A 27,684-nucleotide genomic window follows, 5' to 3' on the forward strand; every position below is an offset into this window, starting at 1 on the left:
TGTGGAACAGAATAAAGAAAACAGAATGAAAAGAAATGAAGACAGCCTAAGAGACCTCTGGGATAACATTAAAAGCAACAACATTTGCATTATAGGGGTCCCAGAAGGAGAAGAGAGAGAGAGAAAGGACCCGAAAATATATTTGAAGAGATTATAGTTGAAAACTTCCCTAACATGGGAAAGGAAATAGCCACCCAAGTCCAGGAAACACAGTGAGTCCCATACAGGATAAACCCAAGGAGAAACACACTGAGACACATAGTAATAAAACTGGCAAAAATTAAAGACAAAGAAAAATTATTGAAAGCAGCAAGGGAAAAACGACAAATAACATACAAGGGAACTCCCATAAGGTTAACAGCTGATTTCTCAGCAGAAACTCTACAAGCCAGTAGGGAGTGGCCTGATATACTTAAAGTGATGAAAGGGAAGAACCTACAACCAAGATTACTCTACCCGGCAAGGATCTCAATCAGATTCTACGGAGAAATCAAAAGCTTTACAGACAAGCAAAAGCTAAGAGAATTCAGCACCACCACACCAGCTCTACAACAAATGCTAAGGGAACTTCTCTAAGTGGGAAACACAAGAGAAGAAAAGGACCTACAAAAGCAAACCGAAAACAATTAAGAAAATGGTCATAGGAACATACATATATATAATTACCTTAAACGTGAATGGGTTAAATGCTCCAACCAAAAGACACAGGCTTGCTGAATGGATACAAAAACAAGACCCATATATATGCTGTCTACAAGAGACCCACTTCAGACCTAGGGACACATACAGACTGAAAGTGAGGGGATGGAAAAAGATATTCCATGCAAACGGAAATCAAAAGAAAGCTGGAGTAGCTATACTCATATCAGATAAAAGAGATTTTAAAATAAAGAATGTTACAAGAGACAAGGAAGGATACTAGGTAATGATCAAGGGATCAATCCAAGAAGAAGATAGAACAATTATAAATATATATGCACCCAACAAAGGAGCACCTCAATACATAAGGCAACTGATAACAGCTGTAAAAGAGGAAATCGACAGTAACACAATAATAGTGGGGGACTTTAACACCTCACTTACACCAATGGACAGATCATCCAAAATGAAAATAAATAAGGAAACAGAAGCTTTAAATGACAAAATAGACCAGATAGATTTAATTGATATTTATAGGACATTCCATCTAATAACAGCAGATTACACTTTCTTCTCAAGTGCGCATGGAACATTCTCCAGGATAGATCACATCTTGGGTGACAAATCAAGCCTCAGTAAATTTAAGAAAACTGAAATCATATCAATCATCTTTTCTGACCATGATGCTATGAGATTAGAAATGAATTACAGGGAAAAAACCGAAAAAAACGCAAACACATGGAGGCTAAACAATACGTTACTAAATAACCAAGAGATCACTGAAGAAATCAAAGAGGAAATCAAAAAATACCTACAGAAAAATGACAATGAAAACACTCATCCAAAACCTATTGGATGCAGCAAAAGCAGTTCTAAGAGGGAAGTGTATAGCTATACAAGCCTATCTCAAGAAACAAGAAAAATCTCAAATAATCAATCTAACCTTACACCTAAAGGAACTAGAGAAAGAAGAACAAACAAAACCCAAAGTTAGCAGAAGGAAAGAAATCATAGAGATCAGAGCAGAAATAAATGAAATAGAAACAAAGAAACCAATAGCAAAGATCAATAAAACTAAAAGCTGGTTCTTTGAGAAGATAAACAAAATTGATAAACCATTAGTCAGACTCATCAAGAAAAAGAGGGAGAGGACTCAAATCAATAAAATTAGAAATGAAAAAGGAGAACTTACAACAGACACCACAGAAATACAAACCATGCTAAGGGACTAGTACAAGCAACTCTATGCCAATAAAATGGACAACCTGAAAAAAATGGACAAATTCTTAGAAAGGTATAACCTTCCAAGACTGAACCAGGAAGAAATAGAAAATATGAACAGACCAATCACAAGTAATGAAATTGAAACTGTGATTAAAAATCTTCCAACAAACAAAAGTCCAGGACCAGATGGCTTCACAGGTGAATTCTATCAAACATTTCAAGAAGAGGTAACACCCAACCTTCTCAAACTCTTCCAAAGAACTGCAGAGGAAGGAACACTCCCAAACTCATTCTATGAGGCCACCATCACCCTGATACCAAACCCGCACAAAGATACTACAAGAAAAGAAAACTACAGACCAATATCACTGACGAATATAGATGCAAAAATCCTCAACAAAATACTAGCAAACAGAATCCAACAACATATTAAAAGGATCATACACCATGATCAAGTGGGATTTATCCCAGGGATGCAAGGATTCTTCAGTATACGCAAATCAATCAATGTGATACACCATATTAACAAATTGAAGAAGAAAAACCATATGATCATCTCAATAGATGCAGAAAAAGCTTTTGACAAAATTCAACACCCATTTATGATAAAAACTTTCCAGAAAGTGGGCACAGAGGGAACCTACCTCAATATAATAAAGGCCATATATGACAAGCCCACAGCAAACATCATTCTCAATGGTGAAAAACTGAAAGCATTTCCTCTAAGATCAGGAACAAGACAAGGATGTCAACTCTCACCACTATTATTCAACATAGGTTTGGAAGCCCTAGCCTCGGCAATCAGAGAAGAAAAAGAAATAAAAGGAATCCAAATTGGAAAAGAAGAAGTAAAACTGTCACTGTTTGCAGATGACATGATACTATACATAGAGAATCCTAAAGATGCCACCAGAAAACTAGTAGAGCTAATCAATGAATTTGGTAAAGTCGCAAGATACAAAATTGATGCACAGAAATCTCTTGCATTCCTATACAATTATGATGAAAAATCTGAAAGAGAAATTTAGGAAACACTCCCATTTATCACTGCAACACAAAGAATAAAATACCTAGGAATAAACCTACCTAGGGAGACAAAAGACCTGTATGCAGAAAACTATAAGACACTGATGAAAGAAATTAAAGATGATACCAACAGATGTAGAGATATACCATGTTCTTGAATTGGAAGAATCAATATTGTGAAAATGACTATACTACCCAAAGCAATCTACAGATTCAATGCAATCCCTATCAAATTACCAATGACATTTTTTACATAACTAGAACAAAAAATCTTAAAATTTGTATGGAGACACAAAAGATCCCGAATAGCCAAAGCAGTCTTGAGGGAAAAAAATGGAGCTGGAGGAATCAGACTCCCTGACTTCAGACTATACTACAAAGCTATAGTAATCAAGACAACATGGTACTGACACAAAAACAGAAACACAGATCAATGGAACAAGATAGAAAGCCCAGAGGTAAACCCACGCACCTATGGTCAACTAATCTATGACAAAGGATGCAAGGACATACAATGGAGAATAGACAGTGTCTTCAATAAGTGGTGCTGGGAAAACTGGACAGCTACATGTAAAAGAATGAAATTAGAACACTCCTTAACACCATACACAAAAATAAGCTCAAAATGGATTCAAGACCTAAATGTAAGGCCAGGCACTATAAAACTCATAGCGGAAACATAGGAAGAACACTCTTTGACGTAAATCACAGTAAGATCTTTTTTGATTCACCTCCTAGAGTAATGGAAATAAAAACAAAAATAAACAAGTGGGACCTAATGAAACTTAAAAGCTCTCGCACAGCAAAGGAAACCATAAGCAAGACGAAAAGACAACCCTCAGAATGGGAGAAAATATTTGCAAACAAATCAATGGACAAAGGATTAATCTCCAAAATATATAAACAGCTTATGCAGCTCAATATGAAAAAAACAAACAACCCAATCCAAAAATGGACAAAAGACCTAAATAGACATTTCTCCAAAGAAGACATACAGGTGGTCAAGAATCACATGAAAAGCTGCTCAACATCACTAATTATTAGAGAAATGCAAATCAAAACTACAATGAGGTATCACCTCACACCAGTTAGAATGGGCTTCATCATAAAATCTACAAACAACAAATGCTGGTGAGGGTGTGGAGAAAAGGGAACCCTCTTGCATTGTTGGTGGGAATGTAAATTGATACAGCCACTATGGAGAACAGTATGGAGGTTCCTTAAAAAACTAAAAAGAGAATTACCATATGATCCAGCAATCCCACTACTGGGCGTATACACAGAGAAAACCACAATGCAAAAGGACACATGCACCCCAACATTCACTGCAGCACTATTTACAATAGCCAGGTCATGGAAGCAACCTAAATGCCCATCAACAGACGAATGGATAAAGAAGATGTGGTACATATATACAATGGAATATTACTCAGCCATAAAAAGGAATGAAATTGGGTCATTTGTTGAGACGTGGATAGATCTAGAGACTGTCATACAGAGTGCAGTAAGTCAGAAAGAGAAAAACAAATATCGTATATTAACACATGTATGTGGAACCTAGAAAAATGGTACAGATGAACTGGTTTGCAGGGCAGAAGTTGAGACACAGATGTAGAGAACAAACGTATGGACACCAAAGGGCGAAAGCCACAGGGGGGTGGGGATGGTGGTGTGATGAATTGGGCAATTGGGATTGACATGTATACACTGATGTGTATAAAACTGATGACTAATAAGAATCTCCTGTATAAGAAAATAAATAAAATAAAATTCAAAAATTAAAAAAAGAAAAAATAAGTCAGTAAAAATTGGCTTGATGAATAAATAAAAAAATAGAAAAAAAGAAACAATCCTGTGGTGATAAAGCAGGACCCTGGTTCCTCCTCAAGGAATATATGTAAACATATCTTTGAGTTCTTCTGCAGGAACTAAGGCCCCCACCCAGGTGGAGGATGGTAACTTCAGGGTGAGTATAAGATTCTTGAAACACTGCCCCGTTACCTCACCACCAACCAATCAGAAGGAAGTCTGCACACAGTGGAAGATAACAAAGACTCTGACCGCCCCCTCCCCAAATGATTAATGTGATTAACTTCCCCTTTCCCCCTTTAAAAACTTTCATGGTCAAGCAGAACCTTTAGATTTGGTTCTTGGACACGAGTCCACCTTCTCCAGGTTGCCAGAGTCCTGAATAAAGCAACCTTTCCTTTTCAACCAACAATTGCCTCTTGAGTATTAGCTTTCAAGTGGCGAGCAGCAGAACCTGAGTTTGGGAACAACTCTAGTATTCTTTGATGTTTAGATCATTATAAGACAGACTGTGGTCAAAACATGGGAAAAAAGTTTAAATTTCCAAAGTGTGGGGATTCACTAGACCCTCCGAGTTCATATACAAATTATTTTAAATTAAAGACATCAGAGATTGAACATACACAGAAAGAAGCCTTTTCAGAGTTTCCCTTGTCTTATTAAAAGCAGAAACTTTCGCAAGTGAAGCTGCCATGAATCTCTTCCCTGGGAGAGTTTTATAGCCATGAGAAAAGAAGAAAAAAAAAAAAGAAGAAGAAAAACACTATCATCTACATAAACACACATTACCACAAACTTTCTTTGTCTCCTGTTTACTCTCCCTAGAAACCCGCTCCTTGTTCCTAAAGAAGTATTTTCTCCCTCCTCGCGCATGAAGTGAGGTATATAAACCCTCATCTTTAGCTGCTCAGGGAGCAACTTCTTTTGTTTGATCTCATACGCATATACTTTATTCTTTCTAAAATATTTAATGAAATATTTTATTCTTTCTCCTGTTAAACTGTTTTTGGGGTTTTTGTTTTGTTTTGTTTTGTTTAGTTTTTGGTCAGTTTAATCTGAAAGTCGCCAATTAGTAAATCTAAGAGGGCAGAGAAAAACATTTTTCCTTCTCAAGAAGGGAATAAACATAATCAAGATTACACTGATAATTATGATTGGTTAAATTTTATTTTATTTTATTCTATTCTATTCTATTTTACTTTATTATTTATTTATTTATTTTTGGCCTCAATGCACAGCTTGTGGGATCTTAGTTCCCTGACCAGGGATTGATCCCAGGCTCTGGGCAGTGAGAGCACAGAGTCCTAACCCCTGGACTGCCAGGGAATTCCCCTGATTGGTTACATTTATGGGATATAAAGATTTTTTTTTAAAGTCCTTCTTTAATTGTTCTAAATTTTCCATGTCTGTTTATTATATCTAGTACAGTTGAAAGTATAGTAGGAGTAGCAAATGACACATGAGACAATTTTGGTGGTCCACAAATAAATTTTTAAAATTATACTTTAAATGTATGAATTGAGTATATATAGAAGACTCTTAATTTAACATAAATTTTTTAGAAAACACAACTGGTTCATCAAACCTACTATTTTAAGATTATGATTGTGTAGGGGAGCAGAATTTACCACCCCCAAATATGTCTCTTTGGCATAGGATTATTTCAGGCTGATTATTTTTAAGAAACTGCAGACACAGAAGAAGCTTTGAAAACTGCGTAAAAGCTACCCTTTTGTATGAGTCATTTACATGTACTAGGGAAGTCTCCATTTGTAAAGGTTTCTCTCTGGCTGTACCAGGAAGAGGGAGATGAACTTATTTATCTCTAGAAACTTATCATGCAGATGGCAACAATTTAAATCTGCATATCAACTTTACCCTTGTTTAAGGAGCTCTTCCAGGTAACCTCCCATAACTGACCTTCTACCCTCAACATCTTCTTTTGTGTTTAGCTGAAGATGATAATTAAGGTGAGGGCTTCTGCCATTTTGGAGGAGAGTCACCCTATTTTCCTGAGTCTCTCCCATGTATACAGAAGGTATATATGTGAAGAAACTTTTGTCTGTGTTTCTTCTGTTAATCTGTTTTATATCAATGTGATTATTAGATCAGCCAAAGAATCTAGAAGGGTAGAAGGGAAAAATTTCCCACCCCTACAATTGCTTAGGATGTACTTCTTTAAAAAGACTGCATCAATCTAAAGTTTAAGAAAAATATTGAATGAATACCATTTTATGTGATATTGGATGTGTCACTGGCAGAACGGCGATTTCCTCAGTTCTTGACCTTCTCAAGAGAAACAATTCAGTCTAGAGGCATACAGCAGTTTTAAGTAGCAAGAGTTTTATTAAGCAGAGCGAAAGTTCACTCCCGAGAAAGGATGAGAGTGGGCTGTCTGGAAACCAGAAGCAGTCTCGCAATGGGGCAGGGTTGGGATTTTTAGAGTGGTGGTCCCTCCTTGTGTCCTGCATCATTTGACTGACAAGTTGATTGACAGCTTTAAGTTATATAACTTTTCTCCTAGTGTGCAGGTGCTTACCCATAAGCACCCAAGCAAAACCCACGGGGGTGGGGGGAGGCAAAAACCGCAATACTAATTTATTACAAATATGGCACAGTGAACCCTGGATTACCTTGAGTCACCTTTTAGGTCTTGGTGCACCTGTGCCAACCTGTGCTGGCAGGTTTATCTTGCTTGGTCCTGATATGGCTGGAAACTTAGTGGTGGTCCTTGACTAGAAGAGGGAAGATCTCTGGGCATGCTCTGATTACCAGCATCCACATGGGGAGGGAAAGATGACCCCATCCAGGATGGGATGGGACCCACTCAAGTCTGACTACCTACCTAACAGATGTGGCAAAAAAGTTTGTAGTATCCCAGAAGCAGTATTTCTATACTTGCATGTCACTCAACCTTACCTCTCATTTGTTACAACCAAGTCACTGTTAATAGACAAAGTAGAATGTTTTCTATCCTAAGTCTTTCAGTTTGTCAGCAACAAATCTATCACTATTCTCTGCTTCTTTGGGTTATTGTTGCCACTCCATAAAATGGATACAATTGCATTAGAGAGGGTGCATATTTACCAAAATACACAATATAGGCTTTTGTCTTATACTGGGAAAAGAAACTGCTTACAAAGTGTTGATCTATAAAATGTGAATTTTTAAGTGGAAACAAAAAAAAAGAAAAAGATCAGATAACCTACTGTGGAGGGGAAAAAATAGTTTTCCTCTACCCTTTTAGGTTCTTAGATAAAACCCCTCAGTAGTAAAAGACAGATTAACAGGAGTAAAACAAACAGTTTAATAACATGTATACTTCCTGTATACAGGGGAGATAACCAGGAAAACTGAGTAACTCCCCAAAATGGCCCAAGTCACCACCTTGAATACCATCTTCAGCTAAAGACAAAACATGTTGGGAGGGGAAAGCCAAATTTTCAGTCGAAGTACAGTAAACAAAAGGTATGTTTGTTATGCAGATTTAAATCTAAGCCTTCTCCATTGATAAGAGTTTCTAGAGATTTAGTCATCCTTGTCTTCCTGGTACAGGCAGAAAGACACCCTTATAATTGGAGATTTCCCTTGTAAATGTAAATTGCTTCTACTGGTTTTCAGAGCTTCTTTTCTGTCTGCTGGGTTTTTTTGTTTGTTTGTTTGTTTGTTTTGTTTTTTTGTTTTTTATTACTTAGCCTAAAATAATTCTTATGCTTGCTGAAATAAAATTCATAATTTATGGCAAGATGAGAAAATTCCCTCCCCTTTAGCGTGTATTGCACATCTGCATTATTCAGACCTCCTTAGGAAAAAATATTCCTTCTAATCCCATCAATGGTCACAACTCCTTAGGAGATAACCTTCCTTCTTAATCTTGTAAGGAGTCATGATGACCCATGACCCACTACTCTTTGTACCTGTAGATCTAGGTTGTGTAAACTGTGTAAAATATGTCATTTAATGTACAGCCCTCTGTCTCAAAAACCTATATAACTGTGCTTTGACCTCTAATGGGCAGAACAGTTCTGCAAGGTCTCTGAGAGGTTGTTCCTGAGTTATAATCCTCAGTTTGGCTCTAATAAAATTTTCCATAACTTTCTTAGATCGACTGATTAACTTTTTTGTCAGCATGCTAAAGAGGCATATTTTAGAGTGACACATTCTGCTCCCCTTCACTACTAGGAGCAGAGATATAGTAACAAAAACTACCAACATGGTTTATGTGTACATGGAGATTCCCCAGAATTTGCCACCAATAAATATAACATGTTATAATGAAAGATGAAAATAGGCCTCATGCACATTCCTAACTTGCAAGCCTCTGGAAGGTGTTGTTAATCCATGATGCTCTTTTTCCAGTTCAGAACCAAATTTGATCTTAAAATATTGTCTAAAACAAAGCCCCTGACAATTAATAAAAACCGAAAAGAAAGGAATATTTTGTTCTTTCTAGTATAATGCTGCTGCTCACAACTTTTCTGAATAAAGGAAATAACATTTTAAATTGGGAGTGGTATAAATAAAACGTAATTATTTACATAAATATTTTATATGATTTCATTAAATTTACATTTGCATTCATTGCTATGTGAAAATCCAGTACATATTAAAAACTAATTCCCAAAATCCTTCCTTCTCCTCTTCTATTTTCCTTCCTCATTTCTTTTCTATCATTTTAAAAATAAGGTAACACTTTAAAATTTTAGACATTTAAAAATAAGATATTAATTTAGGAAGCTGTGACTGTAACTGGCAAGCTAGAATGTATCTCTTTCAAAGTTAACCAAGTTTGACTGTTTCATTTGTATTTTCTCAATGTGCATTATTATTTCACATATCATTTATATATTTGCTAACATTAAACATTTAATTATATGAAACCTTTATTTAGCTTCCATACCCATTGTGAGTATAGTTATGCAAGTAATTGCAGGTAATACAAAGAATAATCCAGTATAAAAACTGACATGCAGGAATTTAAAAGCATAGAGATAACTACAACATAGACTCAAAAGAGCCACAAGGAATATTCATCAGAGTGTGAGATTTGACCTAGCTGGAACATTCTCTCAATGCCTCATAAGGAAGTGGTATTGATCTTGTCACTGGATCACTGAATACTTAGCATCTTTATTCAAAGCCTCCAATCACCTGGTCTCATAACATCACAATACAATATTATAACATGATATCTGACATATCAAAGACACGCATTTTTTAAAATTATTTAATAAATAAGTAGAAAATTTCATCAATATATTGTAAGGAAGAACTACTTTTTTGTTTATTTGTTTCAGAAAAAGAGATCTGTGCCTAGTAGAATTTCAAAGAAAGTTAGTTTTATAAGTAGCTCAGAGACAACTAACTCATTGTCACAATCCACTCTTTTTACAAAGCACATTTTTATAAAACTGCAAATATTTCAACTATGAAAATGTTAGAGAAATAAAACACCTCTAACCATCAACTGATAAGTAAGACTTCAATTCCTTCATCTCAATGGAAAGGCTTTCTTGCTATAAAATAGTTTAATTGTGTATTATTCTCTGATCAAACTAGAGATAAATGCTAATTTTTAATTCATTCAGTATCTGCTCTATATTTAGAACTGTATTAAGTCAAATATTGGTTATGTGGAGCGGAGCCAGGAAAAATCTGGACTCTAACAAATACTGTGAAATTATATGAAACCTGGTTCTAAAATGAGTATGAGACAAAAATGCTGATGTTCAGATTTATTTTTGAGGCAATGTCATAGGAGCCTTGGAATAAAGAGACTTCTAACACTTACATGCTTAGTATTCAAGTAGTTTGTAGTTACAAAATGGCTAAAGGCACCTACCAGACTCACTCATAGATACATATATTAAATACTCTTTCATTACCTTATCTGGTATTTGCAGTAGAGAAAGAAAAAAAAAAAAAAAAGGTAACATAATTAGAGTTGCCTTGAGTCTTTTGACTCTAAGTCAGTTACCCAAGACCTTGGAGGTATCTGTCTTGCTTCTGTTCACCAATGAAAGATGGACTATCACAAACTGAAATTTTAAAACTTACCCTAGTAACTTGATGCTGTTAGATTTCTTTATTCAAAAAAGAAAAAAACAGCAACAAGTTTGCCTGGGTCTAAATCACTTTAGAAGTGTGTTCTTTTTTTTCTTTTCTTTTTTTTTTTCTTGAAAGTGTCTTTTTTGCTTAAGTGATTTTCCTTAGTTTTTATGCATACTAGTAAACAGAATAGTATCGTTTTGCTTACTTATAAAATTTTCAAGCAATATCTTCATTACTTGAAAATTTTATAAATAGTTCTTAAACCATCAACAACCATCCTCCTATTTCAGTCTTACTCTCCAGAATATGCCCAAGAAGCTGGCAAAACTAAAAACAATGGTTGTAATATTAGCACTTATTCCACATATCAGTAGGAGGTAGATATGAGGAAAGGTCAGGATAGGGGTTATTCTGAAAAGTGGTTTATATAGTTTGAAATATGAAAGTATAGAAAGTAATTTTTATATCCAAACCTATATAACTGCAATGTTTTGAAGAAGAGCAGAATATGCCACTCCAAAATATGCTACATTGGCATATTGAGTATTTTACATTAAAGTTTCTTAAGAAACAGCCAGTGCAAGGAGGACATTTTGATCATCCTTTGTCCCCCTGAAAGCAGGACATAGATCTTCCATGTGAAAAGAACCCTCCCTGTGCCAGGAGAATAGAGGGCATCATTATCACCAGAAATAGGGAACTTAGGGCCAAGAGGCTGTGTGAAAGTACCACTGTACTTTCTAATTTGATACCCTGAGCCCAAACCTCTTTGCCTTGCAAATTCTTCACAAATTTGTAGTTTCCTTGTCAAAAAGACAGCCTGCTTTGGTCACTTTTTTCAGTCTCATATTTTTTTATGGAGCTCCTACACATACATTATTAAATTTGTTTTTCTCTTGTTAATCTGTGTTATGTTAATTTAATTTTTAGGCCAGCCAAAGAAGTGTAAAAAATTCAAGAAACTTCAGTTAAATAGAGTCAGGAGACCAAAAGGGGGAGCTCTCACACCTTGCAAGGACAGCATAGCTCAACAGGAAGAAGAATGCCTCCTCTTCCATCCTTACAACAGCTCAGTTAATGAAAAGCCATGGTCTCTGTTTACTATAGCTCTCCCAACTTCTTATCTCCCCCTCTCTCTCCTTCCCTTGTTTTGTAGGGACTTGCACATGGCTCACCGTGGTTGTAGACCCCAAATTGTAATTCCCTTCTTATCCCAAATAAACCCATTTTTGCTGGAGAAATAACTGGCAGTCTATTTATTTTAGGTCAACAGAAACTGGAAGGGAAGAAGGAAAATGTTTTTCATCCCTACAGTTTACACACTTTTTTTGCATATTCGAGTCCATTAAGAGAAAAGAGAGAGCTGAGAAAGATATAGTATCATATATTTTTTAAATACAGTATCTTGTTATGAAAGATAGTTATGTCCCTTCTCTAGATTTTTGGTGTTTGTGAAAATATGGAATAGCACTGCTAATTGATAGAATAATTCAAAAAGTATTCTTGCTATGAGTCTTAATGAAATGTAAATCTTTTCTTTCTGACAATTATTTAAGGGCTCTTGAGTAGTTAAGAGCCCTTAGGATTTCCCTCAGGATAACCGTAATACAGAAAGAGTTGGCTTGAAGATATCGATGTATAGAGATGGGTTTGATTTTTTTATGATTTAGGGTAACATCAAAATTGGAGTTTGTGGTGACAGAATGTATCAGAAGTTTCAACAAAAGGAAACCCCTGACTTTTGCACTTCTCTGAACTTCCTTTCCTAGATTTTTTTCTCCTTTTTTCTGGAATTTCATTGCCTTATTGGCTATTCATATTTTTTAAAAAATGGTGTGGGTAATACTGTTGCAAACATTCTAAAGGAAATAAGTGACAAGTTTTCTAATGTGGGTCACCCAAAACTCTTCCAATTTATTTAAGAATCATAACATGTTCACATGGATAAAAAATCATAACATGCTCACAACTACATGAAATCTGAATGATTCCTTTTGCAAATCAATCAAATCTTTGTACTCTAAGCAAAGCCAGGCCAAATCTGAGTAATGTTCAGTAATTTATCATCAGACCTCTAGCTTCTTAGAAACCATCTACTTTAAAGTCCAAATTGATTGCTCATATGTCAGCTCTTCTTATGACTCCAAGATAATAAGTAGGTTTTTAATTGACATAGTTTACATTGAACATTGGTTTACGTACCATCAATAAAATAACTACAAAGAACAATATAAAATAATAATTAAAAGATATTTTAATATATGGGTATCATTATTCTATATAAATATAAGAATATAAATTGTATAGATATTGATACATATGAGGCAGTAAATGTTTAACAGCCAACTGAGACAAGAAGTCCCGACTGAGGCATGCATGAGATAGATGGGTTCCAGGCAAGACATTTACAACTAGCCTCCTGTTTATACTTTGAGATAGAAATAACAACAGGAACAGGATGAACAGCTGGACTTTGTCTCCTGTGGACACTGTAAGATAACAGTAATGGCAGGGGAGGGAGGGGCTAAGCCTTCCCCGGGTAAAAGATAAGGAGGTCACAAATTCCTTATTCTTGGGGTCAGGGAGACCTCCCAAATTACACTTGCACAGAAAGTTTCCTCAGGAGAGGGGGTGCCAGACCACGGTAAGTTTTGCTAACTTCCCAGAGCCCCTCACACTGAAATCCATCTTGACTAAAGCAGGCGAAGGCACATGGGGAGGGCCCTGAGACAAATCAGACAGGGGTAAAAGCAAGACGACTGGTCAGAGGAAAACAAAGACCTGGAAGCCTGCCCCCTTATAAATGATTTAAACTTCCCAAAGATGTGACTCTTACTGAGCCTGCCCATGTGTCTATCCACAATATTCCTCTCTTAATAAACACTTTACCTGCTTCACTATTTTCCGTCTCTTTACTGAAATTCCTTTCCAAAGGGAACAAAAGCCAGGGCAGTGCTGCAGCCAGGGTTGAATCCCTGGTCGGGGAACTGAGATCCCGTGTCAAGCTGCCGCAGCCATGGCCATACCACAGGACCCCCAAGAACATGACTTGGAGCATTTGTCACTTTCCATACTGTAAATATCTCCCACCATGGCCACAAATGAGGTCACTGTACTTGGAGTTGGAAAGAGATGCCCAAAATTGGCCCTCAAAGCAAGCATGAGCCATCCTCTCAGCTCCAACAAGCCACTGTCTTAAGTAAGTTATATATCTAAAATGTAGAGGAAATAGGCATTTTTCTTTATAACTTGTGGGAATGTGATGTGCTGCAACAATTTGGAAGATAATATGGCATTACCTACTAAGATGAAAAGTATATGTATATATATGTATGTATATACATATATACATGAATATATACAATTTTTCTCATAGTAACTTTATCTTTTAATTATCTATTCATGAACAAGTAAGTACTGGTACTTAAGAGGTTGATGTAATATTGTAATGATATCAGAATATATTCCAAGCATTAGTTTAAGTACACTTCTGTTTGCTAACTTGCTAATCCTCACAAGAACCCTATGTGGTATATTTCATTAATATCCCCATTTTACTACTTAGAAAACTGACATACAGAGTATACCAAAAGTCACACACTAGGAAATGGCAGAACTAGGATTTGAATTTGGGCAATGTGGTTCTAGAATTCATGCTTTTACCACTATACTATACTCCCTGCCTCTCAGGAGAATCATGAGATTAGCTATCAGTTCTGTGCGAAAAACCAAAAAAAACTTAAGTATAGTTGAATAAATTGTGATATACCCTAATTTTGGTATATTATATAACTTTTAAAAGGATATAATCTGAAAACTTTTAAAAATACTAAAAATCTTATAACTTCCTATATTTAGCATTCACATTTTGTATTGCATAATTTACATTTATATAAAAATTACTATTACAGGTAAATTCAAGTCTTCATTCAATTTCTCACCAATTCCATTCCTTCCTTTTGAGGATCCATGTATATCCTGTTATTTTATAATTTTATCCTTGAAATGCTAAAATCTTATCAGTCTTTCCCCAGTTATGAGTAGTCTAGCAAATTGGATTCGAATTGTCCCAGATGTCTTTATAAATAGTTTAAAGTAGATGGCAAGTCAGAAGATTTATTTTATTTTACATTTCTTTAAAAAAAACACCTCATTTTAAATAGCACAATAAAAATTAGCTTTCAAATACATTCTATAGCAATCTGACTTTTCTGTAAATTTTATTAGAGATTCTGAGTCAGAAAGGAAAATTGTACCTTTTCTCCACATTTTCATTTACATAGGAAAAAAAGGGGTTCAGTATTTTTGAGGAATTATGAGGGGCCCTCTTTAAGAGACTTTATTTTTTCCTACATCCACAGTTTCTACTCTAGTCTCTGCTACTGAGCCCTAAGACAACCCACATTGAATTGGAAAAAAAGAAACAAAACAAAACAAGTATTTTGAATGAAAGTCTAGAAATCTGTCTTCAAAAAACTAGATTTCTATCTATATCTACCCACATACATATACTATAAATGTAAACATGCGTGCCCTTTCCGCTGAAATATCTCTAAAAAAGACAAAACATGGCCACTTAGCGATAATTTCTTGCATATAAACTTGTTCAGAACAGCTGATGGAGGATATTTCCTTTTGCCACTCCCTCCTGTCTTTCTGTTCAGCTATAAAAATATGATTACATTGCTTAGGGGTTATTAAAGGTACAGGCTGGCTTCAGAGTCTAACTACCTTTTCAGAACATGGCCCTGCCACTTATTATAGGGATTTTTTCAATGTTAGATGCTATCTGTCACCAGCCTTGTTAGATTTTTTTTTACGAAAATGCTAGCCCAATTCTCCTCCTTCCTAACAAATTATTATTTTTATTTCAATATGCCCAGCCCCAGGAGACGAACCATACTTGCTTGTCATCCAGAGATGATTGTCTCTGTCCCCTTTACCACCTACAGACTTCCTTAACTTTACTGTCTGCTATGCTGACTCATATTCCTGTTCTGTGTGGGGAAGCTGGGTGGGAAAGAGCTTCCTCTCAGATAAAAGCAGACAGAATCAATGAACATAAGAAGTCCTAATTTTACCACCCTTATACTCAGACTTGAATTGCAGTCGTGATGCTTATGGTGCTGGTATTCACTAGCACCAGAGCCATAAGCATCACAACTGCAAATGGGAGATAAGGCATTGGAAAAACAACCAAATTTCAGGGAAGGACGGATTTTAAGGACAGAAGGAACCTGAGTCTTTGGTGATATACTTGAACTATCAAATCAACTCTTGAACCACATAAATCTAAGAATTTTATTAAAATAATAATGATAATGACAATAATAATAATAATGTTATACAAGCAATTGTTTTTCAGGTTTTCTGTTACTGCTGCCCATATATGTGGGTTATGATCATAGTAGCTTATATGTAGTGAGCAACTACTCAATAAAAGATAAATGATTCAATAAATGATTCAACAGTTCTTTCCCTTTAGTGTACTTTGAAGTCCCCTGGGGAGCTAATAAAAAATGCAGGTATTCCACTTCTACCTTCTGAAATTTTTCAGAGGGTCTGAGGTTGTGTCCAGGAATCTGCATTTTTTATACACTCCCAAGGTGATTCTGCTGCAGTCATTCGGTGGATCATGCTTTGAGAAATACTTCAGTATGAGCTAAAAACAAATTATTGAAGTGTATGAGTGATTCAAAGAGTGAAGAATACAGTGAGTGGGAATAATCTTCCTACCCCATTCCATCCCATTTCCTATTCAGAAGACTATAATATACAAATTACACTGAGCGCAGGGCTACCCTGTTGAGGTTGCAAATTACAGTGAACACATACATTCTGGGCAAGTTCTGTACTTCATAAATTCAGAAGAAGAGGAAAGTAAGAGAAATTAAATACTCACATTAGCTTGGATGATGACAAAGTAGCGAGTCTTGTCTTCGTAGTTGAGCCTCTTCCTTAACACTACATTTCCGGTCAACATAAGGGGAATTTCAAAGGTGTCATTGGATGTCTGCAAATAGGTAAAGATACACATTTGAGATCATCTGAACATAAGATGAATTAGACAATCTTATATTTCAGTTTAGTCCCCTTGAAAGTTATAGACAACATGTTCATCATCTGAAAACAGGATGCGAGTGTAAGCTTCAGATTTAATATTCTTATTTCCAAAACTTATCATTCTGATCAATAGGTCTCATTTTTGATAATGATAACCAAGAAACTTACTTCTTGTAAGTTTTTCATATATTATTAGGGTTACCCATCAACAGCCCTGGGATACTTCTAAGCCCAGATATCTGAAAAATCTTTCTTATTACCATATTATCTTTTCACAATTTTTTTTTAATCACCAAAGAGTTCAAAGATTGCAATCTGTGATTTCTATATAATATCCCTTTTCGACATTGGTGCCTATTCTGTATTCTCAGTATTTTCAAGTGCTGTATTAAATATAACTATTAACTTGAAACTTTGTGTTTTTGTGAAAAAGAATGTGCTGTAGGTTGTTTTTTGTTTGTTTGCTTTGTTTGTTTTTCCAAGCCTCAAAACTGCTGTTCATTAGTTAAGTCTCCTATCCTGACAGGGGTTGAGTTTCTTCTTGGCAACATGCAGGTTATAAGGGCAACTTCCAAAGTGCCTTCCAGCAATACTGCTTTGGCATGAGCAGCCCTCACTGTAAGACAGTATAGTCATTCCTCAAGGGAATATAATTTATAAGATCTGTCTCTCAGCCTTAAAAAGACCTTACATCACTTTTGTGTTTTAGTGTCATTTTGAAGACTGATAAAATAGTCTTTAAATTATGACAACAAATCAGTTTTACTTTTAATATTGGAACTTTTTTGGTTGATTGTTTTGTGTAGTGGTACGTGTGCATGTGATTGTGGGCAGCAGATGAAATACTTAGATTCATACTTCAGAAAAAGGAGGAGGAGGTGGGGGAGAGGCAAAGCAGGAGGAGGAAAACAGAAGAAGAGGGGAAGGGAAGGAAGAAAGAGTGTGTGCATGCCTGTCTGTGTGTGTCTGTTTATACACTCAGCTGACACAAGGGGAGTTACTTAGAAACAGACTTAATGAGAGAACAGCTGACTCAAATCTTCTATCTCAAGTTCATTTGGGGGAATGTGGGCAAATTAACCTTCAATAACTAGAGTTGTGATCTCTCCCTCTCCATCTTTTTCTCCCTCTTTCCGTGACCCCCTCTTTCTTGTACACACACACAGAGTATACAATTGATAGATATTTTTTAATGATTTATTCTGTGTTCATGCAATTGGCTTTGCAGGTCTTTCTTGGATTCAGTCATTTAAAAAGTAACATTTTAAAACAGAAATATAGAAAATGTACCATAAAAGATACTTACAATTAAAAACAGGCGTTTGACATTTTCCCTAAATTTTTGCCTATTTAAACACTGTGGGACTCTAAACTATGCCAGGGAGAGTAAAAATTGTTTAATCTAAATACCTAAGTTAGTTATGGGGAATACTTTAGTTAATAATTGCCATATACACTGTAAAACACAACTCAGTGTGTTGTAATAGGGTTGTTAACTTTCAAAGACTCAATAACTGTAGAGACATATATCAATTCTAGTATATTTATGAAATATATGGTGGGTTCCTTACCAAAACGCCACCTCATCCTTGGAGTCAGAACTCCAAATGAGTTCAGATAATTGGTGGCTTTGTGCTTTAGGGGAGGCTATGCCCCTAAGTGGGGTGAGTTTTGACAAATCTAATCCTACCACTGAAAATCCACACTCCTTGCCAGTGATTGTTTTGGAAATGTACGTGAGATCTAATTCTAAATAATCTGAAGAATTTTTCTTAATTGTAAAGAGAGAGAGAGACAAGAAAAAAAGTGTTCCCTTTTCTGCTTACAGATGCTTCTATAAGGATGTAAAACCTGGAACCGTCAGCAGCCATTTTGGAACTGCTGAAACAGTTAATCTAGAAGTAAACAAAATGCTGAAAATGGAAGAGCAGAAAATGGAAAGAAGTTGGCTCTGTGATATCTCTGAGTTGCTTAACAAATCCTGATAGCTCCCCTTCTCTGAACAACCTGTTACAAGAGATAATACATGACTTTGTTGGCAAAGTCACTTTAAATTCAGTTTTCTATTATTTGCAGCTGAAAGCACTTTGATACATGATTATCTCCTGCCTATGTGTCCTCATCATGTAGTCCCCTCTCTTTTCCATTTATGCCATGACTCTTTGCAGGTGACATCTGCTTTTAATTTTCTCCTGCCTAAACAGTCTATCCCTCATTTCTCTGGATTATAAATCCTGCAAATCTTATTTGGTAAAATCTTCTTTGTCATCCAATTTAGGATTAAATCTTTGCTCTTACGTTACATTATTTTTTCCAAACAGCATTTGTTATTTGTGTATTTTCTGCTTTCCCTCACAGATTTCTCAAGGATCTCAGTCTATGATGTGGAAATACTTATATTTATGTTTCTAACCAAGTAACGTAATGGATGTTTGTGATCCTATTTTAGTTGATAATTTTCATTGGATATTTGTAGAATTATTACAAGCATTGTAGTTAGTAATTAAGGATTATTATATTGTTCTTAAGAACATTTTTTAATCTAATTCTTATTAGCTAAGTCCATCTTTTATAGATATCTGAGATTTTCATTTTGCTAGGAGTTTCATAAATACTTATGTTCCAAGAAACATAAGGAGAATATCTACTTTATGATCAATGTTGTTTATAAATTATTGCATATGAAAAGCCTTTGTGTTAAAATTAACTAATTTACTAATGAAACAAGTATTTATAAAGTATCCATTCCGTCTTGAAAAAACAGAATAATAATCATGAGAAAAATTAGAAACAAAATGTGGATAAATGTTTAGGGTGCTGTTTATTTTTCCTCTAGCAAAAAGAATATTGGATTAGATCAACTCAAAGTAAATGCCCTGCTGTAATGCTATTTCTAAAGCTCTACCTAAGGAGGAAAAAAAGAGCAAAATTTAGTAAGAAAATATAGTTGTTTTTTTAAATTATTATATGATAAGGCAATGTGACAATGATTTTCAAAGTTTAGAGTATATAAGGATCATAGAAATGTATCACTTAGATTGCAGATTCCAAGTCTATTCCTCCAAATTCCAGAAATTCTCAGAAGTCTATATTTCTAACAGAACTCTTGGGTGATTCTCATGTAGAAAGTTTAGGTTTTACTTTGAGAAACACTAGACTAGAAGATAGAAAGGACCAAGTTAAGCATATAAGAGTTTTGGCATTTGCTTGTGATTTCAACTCAGTAATAAGCTCCTATAATACATTTTTAAGATGGATAATTATTTCATTTTTCTTTATTTTGGAGCTAGTTGTGTTAGGTTAACAAATTGACTTGATGTTAGATTGGGATGAACTTTTAAATATAATTTGAGTGAAGACTCTCAAAGGTAATAACATGTTGAGCATTTAATATTTTGTGATTTTAGTAATTACTAAAATTGTGCTTTTCTAATTCAATCTGATTCCTTTAATAATAAATAATATGTCAGAAGGATCCCATAACTCTGATATAGATATATGTGTGTGTGAGTGTGTGTGTGTATCAGTGTATCAAGAGTATCTCAGTCTTATACTCTTGTCAAAGAATTGTTTGAGGTGGAAAGGGAGGTAGAGTCTGCACCCTCCCTTCCTCTACCATTTATTTTCCTCTCCTCTCATCCTTAGAAATTTGGTTCATCAACAAAGGAGAGGGGTGTAGGAACACAGTCATATCCTTTTTCTTAAGCAACCTACATTTTTTGGAAATAAGGCCCTGACCCTCTTTCTGTTAATTTTGGACACTGATCTGTAAAGCACGAACTAGCACTTGTTTCTTTGGGTGATGAGAATTTAAATGCTGAATTTAAATGCTGACCTCTACCTGCCCAGTGTTAATCAGGTCATTCCAATAATGACTAAGCCTCTTAATATCCACAGGCCCCAAACATCTGCTCTCCATCAGGAAAGGTCCACTCACAACTCCCTGGCAGTTTGGTGTCTCAGTAACTGTCAGACAAGGGGCAATTCTCCATTTAGTAAATGAGGGCATAGGGCAGTTTAAATGATTTTATCACTGTTGGAAGGATGAGAAAAAGTGTAAGAGGCATGTGGAATGCCCAACCTTCACACACACACTCACACTGACTTAAGCAAAGAAGGGAGATGGAATGTTGACACTAACAATTCCGTGTTTCTCTGGAGTTGATTCCATCCCCCCACAGCCCTCTTTATTAACCTGTGGGAAGCTGAATCAGTACCACTGTAGATAAAATGACACCTCTCTGCTAGTCCTGTAAGGAGGTGTTGGGCCCCACAGTTGGAGGTGATCTGGAAATGGAATATGAGGTACTTAGCATTATTTGTTCTCAGCTGAGAACTCTGGTAATTCATCATTTTCTAATAAGCAGCAAAGATTCTGTTTGGCTTCTCATACCTATGCTATATTTAAAAATATTGTTTTTGATATTATCCATTCAACTGTAAGGACTAGAAATTCAGTTCAAAAGAAGAGAGATTTATTTTTGAGACCTGCACACACACAGACACACAGATACACATATACGTGTATATCTATTTCCTGGTTATCTAATGACAGAACCAAGGTACAAATATGCTTTACTGGGCCTGCAACTGGGAAGTGGTGGGAACTTAGGTAACAAGGAAAACATTTCTCAGTCTCTCAGAGGCTGTTAAGTTCTCTTATTATTGTTTTTCTACATTTTTTTGGAATGTCTCTCTCCCCTCTCTCTCTTCCTTCATCACCTCTACTCTCTCTGTCTCTTCAGACTTTCCCCATTTGTTCATGTTGAACAGGACTGTGACTTTATCTCTTAGTTTGGATAAACAGCACCAACTCTGTGTCCTAATCAGTCTCTATTTGGTCTTAAGCTTGTCATGGATTAATCAGGCCACCACGCCATTAGCTGCTGAACCATCCATAGTTCGGTGTGACTCCCCTAATCTGAATTACCTGAAGTGAAAAGTGGAGGATTAAGTAAGATCATGTAGCCCTTGTCTACTCAAAAGGGACTATGATTTGAGTAGCAACATTAGTTTGCTCCTAGTAGAATACCAACACTCTGATAATTGTTTCTCTACTTCATACACACTCATTCCTCCCTGCCACATAAACACACACAAATATGTATATGCACATTTAGGGGTAAAGGAAAGATTACAGTGCAGTTCATGTCACCTTCTTCTAACCAATTTCGTAGGAAATTGTATGTAGAAGTTTCTATTTGGCTTCAAAAGTACAAATGTTGTAAATTTAAAATGTCACAGACTCACAGTTAAACAACGTGGGTTCAAAGTTTTACACAAATAAGGACTTTAGGCAATGACCTAAGTAAACACAAGTGTTCACAAAGCTCATGCTTTGTGACCACCTAAAGGGGTGAGATGGGAAGGGAGGGAGGGAGACACAAGAGGGAAGAGATATGGGGATATATGTATATGTATAATTGATTCACTTTGTTATAAAGCAGAAACTAACACAACATTGTAAAGCATTTATACTCCAATAAAGGTGTTAAATAAATTAAAAAAATAAAATATCCAAATGATACCTATATTAATAATTTCCTTTTTCCAAATAAGATAAACTCCCCAAAATGAAAAATTCCACACAATACATGATGACAAATTATTCTTTTTTTTCCTGAATCTTTCTTTTTCCTTTCTTTTCTTTTCTTTTCATGTTTTAAAATATAATTTGTTCAGTGTATTATAGATGGCCTTACTTTTTATTACCATGAAGGCACAAAAAAATAGTATTTTACAGTAACTGTGATGAGCATAGTACAAATCCTCTTAGTTCGCTCTCTAGCGGATGCCAATAATGAGGTATTTACTAAATTATTTTCATCTGAAAATATCGGACGAGAAAGGATAGGTTATGATGCAAGAATAAGACCCCCAAATTAATAGAATTTTTTAACATAAGAATTTTTTATTTCTTACCCATTCTACATATCTACACTAACACATGTCAGCAAGTGGGCTCTGTTTATGTTTTCATTCAGGGACTCGGGCTAATGCATGTTTCACCTCAACATGTTTTTCTCCAATCACTGCAGCAGTGGGAGGGGAAATGGTGACTTGTATTTGATTCTTTGGGCCTGTATCTCATTAGCCAGAGCAAGTAATTTTCTCCAACCCAAAAAAGTTCACTTCTGGCATGTCTCCAAAAAGAGGAAGAGCCAGAAAGTTTTGGAAAATAACACAAATGCTTTCACTTTAAATTTGGTTAATCAGTTAAGCAGTTCTTCATCCCCAAACTTCTTCTCTCTTTATTCTAGATAAAATTCAATAAAAACAATGGCAAAAAAAAAAGTGCAATTTAAACTCTTTTGATTTTGTTAATAGGTTAAATAAAAGTGCTTTGTTTCAGTGAATAGTTTACAACATTTGGCAATTTAATTTTTTAAATTTTATTTTGGATAGTAAAAGTGTCTGATTCTTATTTATTCCACATCTCCTAGTATAATTGTTCATCTACATCATAAAGGAAATATAGGTATGGTAAAAAAGATCCTAATAATACAAATGATTATTTTCAATTTATCCTCTACTAAAACCAAAATAGAACTTTCATTTCCTCTATTTTTTTTTCCACAAACTTAAACAAAAAGACTCAAAAGTGCTTCTCCAAAGTAGATCAGTTTATACGACATTCAAAATGATGATAATAATGCTGAACATTATAGTAGGTATGACAGATTCTTAAGGGAGCCCTCTCTATCCCCACTTGCTGATAAGCAACTCATACCTTTGTGTAATCCCCTCCCCTTGAGCGTGGGAAGGACCTCTGACTTGCTTCTAACCAATAGGATATGGCACAGGTGATAAACTGTCACTCTTGTGACTGCCTTATGTCATATAAGACTCCATCTTACAGACTAGCTCTAGATACTCTCCTTGCAGGTTTAAGGAAGTAAGCAGTCAAGGAACTAAGGGTGGTTTCTAAGATTTGAGAGCAGCCTCCAGCCAACATATAGTAAGAGGCCAAGGCCCTCTGTCCTACAACAATAAAGGAATTAATTCAACAGCAGTCTGAGTCTACTTGGTAGGGGATTCTTCCCTACTCAAACCTCCAATGAGAACTAATCTGGGCAACATGTAGATTGTAACCACATGAGAACCTAAGCTGTTCAGCTTAGCTGTGTCCAGACTCTTAAGCCACAGAAACTGAACAAAATGAAAGTGTGTTGTTTTAAACCACTAAGCTTGTCATCCAACAGTAGATAACTAATACATTATGCTAATCACCAAGCCTTGTCTAAAGGATTGGTGGTGACATATAGTACTGGTAATTGGTAACTACTACATCTGATGAGTCAATAATTTTAAGTGATATTATATTTTTACTTCTCTGATATTTAGGAACACATTAATATGAGGGTATCCTCACTTATGTTCTTTTGTTGGAAAGAGTTATCCTCTTTTTTAATTGAGAGAGATAAATGAAACCATCCTGAAGTTGATTTGAAATGTCAGTGTTTCTGGTTACAAAATAGTGCTGGTGGAAAACTAGCTGACAATTTATCACTGTAGATGCACAATCATGGAATAAATGAATGTATGTTCTTTTTTTGCTGTTAAAACTTTGAAATACTTCTATCATTGCTGCTATTACGTAATATTTAGGAAAGCCCTAAATGTGGTTCAGAAGCAAAAATGAGTAAGAGTACTAGTCTTCTAAAGGTATACTGAAGAAAGAAACTCACTGGGTATAAAGTGTTCTGTTTCTATATGGCTGACTAAGACCCAGTGGACTAAATCTTCCCACAACTAACACCTGTGAACTCTGGACAAAATACAAAACAAACAAACAAAAATACCTGACATCCCTGCATCCCTGGAGAGATAAGAAAAGCAGGCATATTCTGGAGGAGATTAGACACTTGAAAGAAAAGACAACATGGGTGAGTTTCCTGTTTTATGGTAGTTGGCCTGAGGGAAGGCTGATTTAGCACCTCAAGGGGGCAGTTAAAACTCGGATAGAAAGCCTGAAGTCTTTCTGACCTAAAGGGATAGATTCTGGGACAACCAAAGCTGACAGAAAGTGAGGGGGGATGGATATTATAAAGGAGAGAGCCAGAAAGGGAAGGAACAAAATTTCATGCATAAGTTATGTCCAGATCTCTAGTTGATCTTGAAACCACACCTGTATGGGGTCGACTACAAGCAGATCAACTAAGAAAAAATACATATACTGAATTGAAAATTGGACTGCACCCAAGAGAAAGAGTTTTCAGTTTGAATGCAACCAAGTTCTCTGCGAAAATTAAAAACAAACAAATCTCCTCAGAGTAGTATAATAGAATCAAGAGTCTCTCCACAATACAACATTCACAGTATCCAGGATAGAGTCCAGACAATTTGACATATAATGAACAAGAAAATGTGATCTCTTTTCAAGAAGAGAGAAAATCAATGGAAGACCAAAGTTAGACAGGCAGACAAGGATTTTTAAAGCAGCTATTATAACAATGTCTATGTTTAGAGGCATAAAAACAATATGCTCTCTATAAATGAAAAGATGGGAAACTCACCAAAAATTACAAACTATAAAAACTATAAAAATATGGAAAATTTAGACCTGAAGATTATACTATCTGAAATTTAAAAAATAATAAATAAAAAAAGACAATTGGATACATTGGATAGTTTTAAGAATAGAATGGAGATGGCAGAGAACACTGTAACTTTGAATATAGATCAATAGTAAACACCCAGCTTGCAACCAAGTGATTAAAATATGTTGAAAATACATGAACAGAGCCTGTACCTGTGGAACAGTATTTAAATGCCTAATATGCCTGTAATTGGAGTCTCAGAGGGAGAAGAGTCAGGGAAATGGCATGAAAATATTAAACAATAGTGTCTGATAATTTCTTTAACTGGTGAAAGACAAATTCAGAGATTAAAGTTCAGCAAAACCCTTAAAAAAAGACAATTACAAAGAAAACTATACATTAGCATGCTCCCATGGTCAAGTTGCCAAGCATTCAAAATTAAAATAAAAATCTTGAAAACAGTCAAAGAAAAATGGCACATTACATACTGGAAACATCATTCAAATTTCCATTGTCTTCTCTTATCAGAAACACCACAGGCCAGTGTTTAAAGTGATGCGAAGAATTAATTAAAACATACTTTGTATTACAGTAAGGCAGAAGTTACATTTGTAAATTTCTACAAGGATGACTTGGATAATGTAAATGAGTGAAGTGATGAGGGTAAAAATGGATATACATATATTGTCTGAGTGACAGAAGTTTGCTTAATGGGAAAACATTAATTCAACTCTAGCTGATGCTGTCTTATTGGAAATCAGGACGAGGGTTGTCATACATCCATTTCTTAAGAGAGAAGAGAAAACTAAATTTGAATGTGAAATTTCATGATTTTTAGATTTTTGGCTCAGAAATTATTTAAAATAATTTGTGGCCAAACAAAATTTTGTGAGTTGAATGAAACTCCAGGTCACTAATTTGTGATTTCTGCTAATGAATAACGTAGCATCAGATGGAAAACAAACAAAACAAAAAATACCCTGGAAAAAAAAATACCCTGAGATTTTTAAGTAGAACAGACCAATCTACACCTTTTACTATTTACCATACAGTGTGAGACTAATTTTAAAGAAATTTTAAATTGTGGTTGCAAAAGCCAGAGGGGGCCACATTTTCAGGTTACATATATTTGTAATACATACAAGTTTGTTTTGACTCTAAGAAATAAGCAGGTTAGGGGCTTCCCTGGTGGCGCAGTGGTTGGGAATCTGCTTGCCAATGTGGGGGACGTGGGTTCGAGCCCTGGTCTGGGAGCATCCCGCATGCCGCGGAGCAACTGGGCCCGTGAGCCATGACTACTGAGCCTGCGCGTCTGGAGCCTGTGCTCCGCAACGGGAGGGGCCACGATGGTGAGAGGCCCGCGCACTGCAACGAGGGGTGGCCCCCGCTTGCCGCAACTGGAGAGGGCCCTCGCACAGAGGCGGGGACCCAACACAGCCATAAATAATTAAAAATTAAAAAATAAAAGAAATAATATAATATTATATTATTATATATATTAATATATATAATAATATAATATATAATAATATAATAATAATATATAATATAATATAATAATATATATTAATATATATTATTATAATATTAAAAAGAAATAATATAATAATAAAAAAAGGATAATATGATGCTATTAATTATAAGCAGAATTTCTAGAGATTTAACAATTTAAGAATATAAAAATCATCAGATAGCTCTTTCTCAGAGATTTTATAAGAGAAGAAACTGGCATTGAGGTTTGCATTAACTCTCTATGATGATTAAAGATGGATTCTCTCTGTAAGGATGTGACTTAGTTAATGCTTTCTCTTCCAATATACCTTAACTTAAGTGCCATCATGATGTCTTATTCTTTTGCCTCACTGAATTAGAACCATGCCCAGAGAATTTCTTTCGTTATTCCATAGTAGCGCTAGCTTGCTAAAGTACATTTTTTTTTCTTTTTTGCAATTTGGAAACTGCATGTGAATGATTGGTTTATTCAACCTGTAGGTAGTAAAAGGTACATATTATATTTCATGCCAAGCCCAGAAATCCCTGAAAGGGGGAAGCATTCAGAAGGAATTACTGCATAGCTAACAAGGAATTTCAGCCTCACAAAACTTCTAAAAGATACATTCCAAGTAATACGTTTCTGTCTCCCACTATATCTAATCCTTGGGTAGGTTTTTTTTGTGTTTTTTTTTTAATGCAATGTAATAAATATTTCCCTAAAATACATGGCCTGGTCATTCTATACTTTCTTGGAGTTTCATTTTTACAGCTTGAGGAGTAAAGATTAGGAAATGACCTTCATAAAATGTAAGCTAGATACATGACACATACATACAAT

At 35.3% G+C, this 27,684-nt stretch overlaps 1 protein-coding gene across 8 annotated transcripts in view; it reads right to left on the bottom strand.

Annotated features, from left to right (window-relative positions):
* PCDH15 (protocadherin related 15) overlaps nt 1-27,684 on the bottom strand; it is a 735,694-nt gene that overhangs the window by 402,381 nt on the left and 305,629 nt on the right. For 5 of the 8 annotated variants that reach the window (XM_082423601.1, XM_082423610.1, XM_082423609.1 and 2 more), the window contains exon 6: nt 16,652-16,762. In XM_082423601.1, coding sequence (XP_082279727.1) covers nt 16,652-16,762 — 111 coding nt within the window. Of the gene's footprint in view, nt 1-16,651; nt 26,923-27,684 lie in introns of those variants that run through there. The other 3 variants (XM_082423604.1, XM_082423603.1, XR_014253086.1) reach the window with 2 other exon arrangements.

Source organism: Balaenoptera physalus (genome assembly GCF_965194825.1).
Source record: "Balaenoptera physalus genome assembly, chromosome: 14".
In the NCBI taxonomy this organism is placed as follows: Eukaryota; Metazoa; Chordata; class Mammalia; order Artiodactyla; family Balaenopteridae; genus Balaenoptera; species Balaenoptera physalus.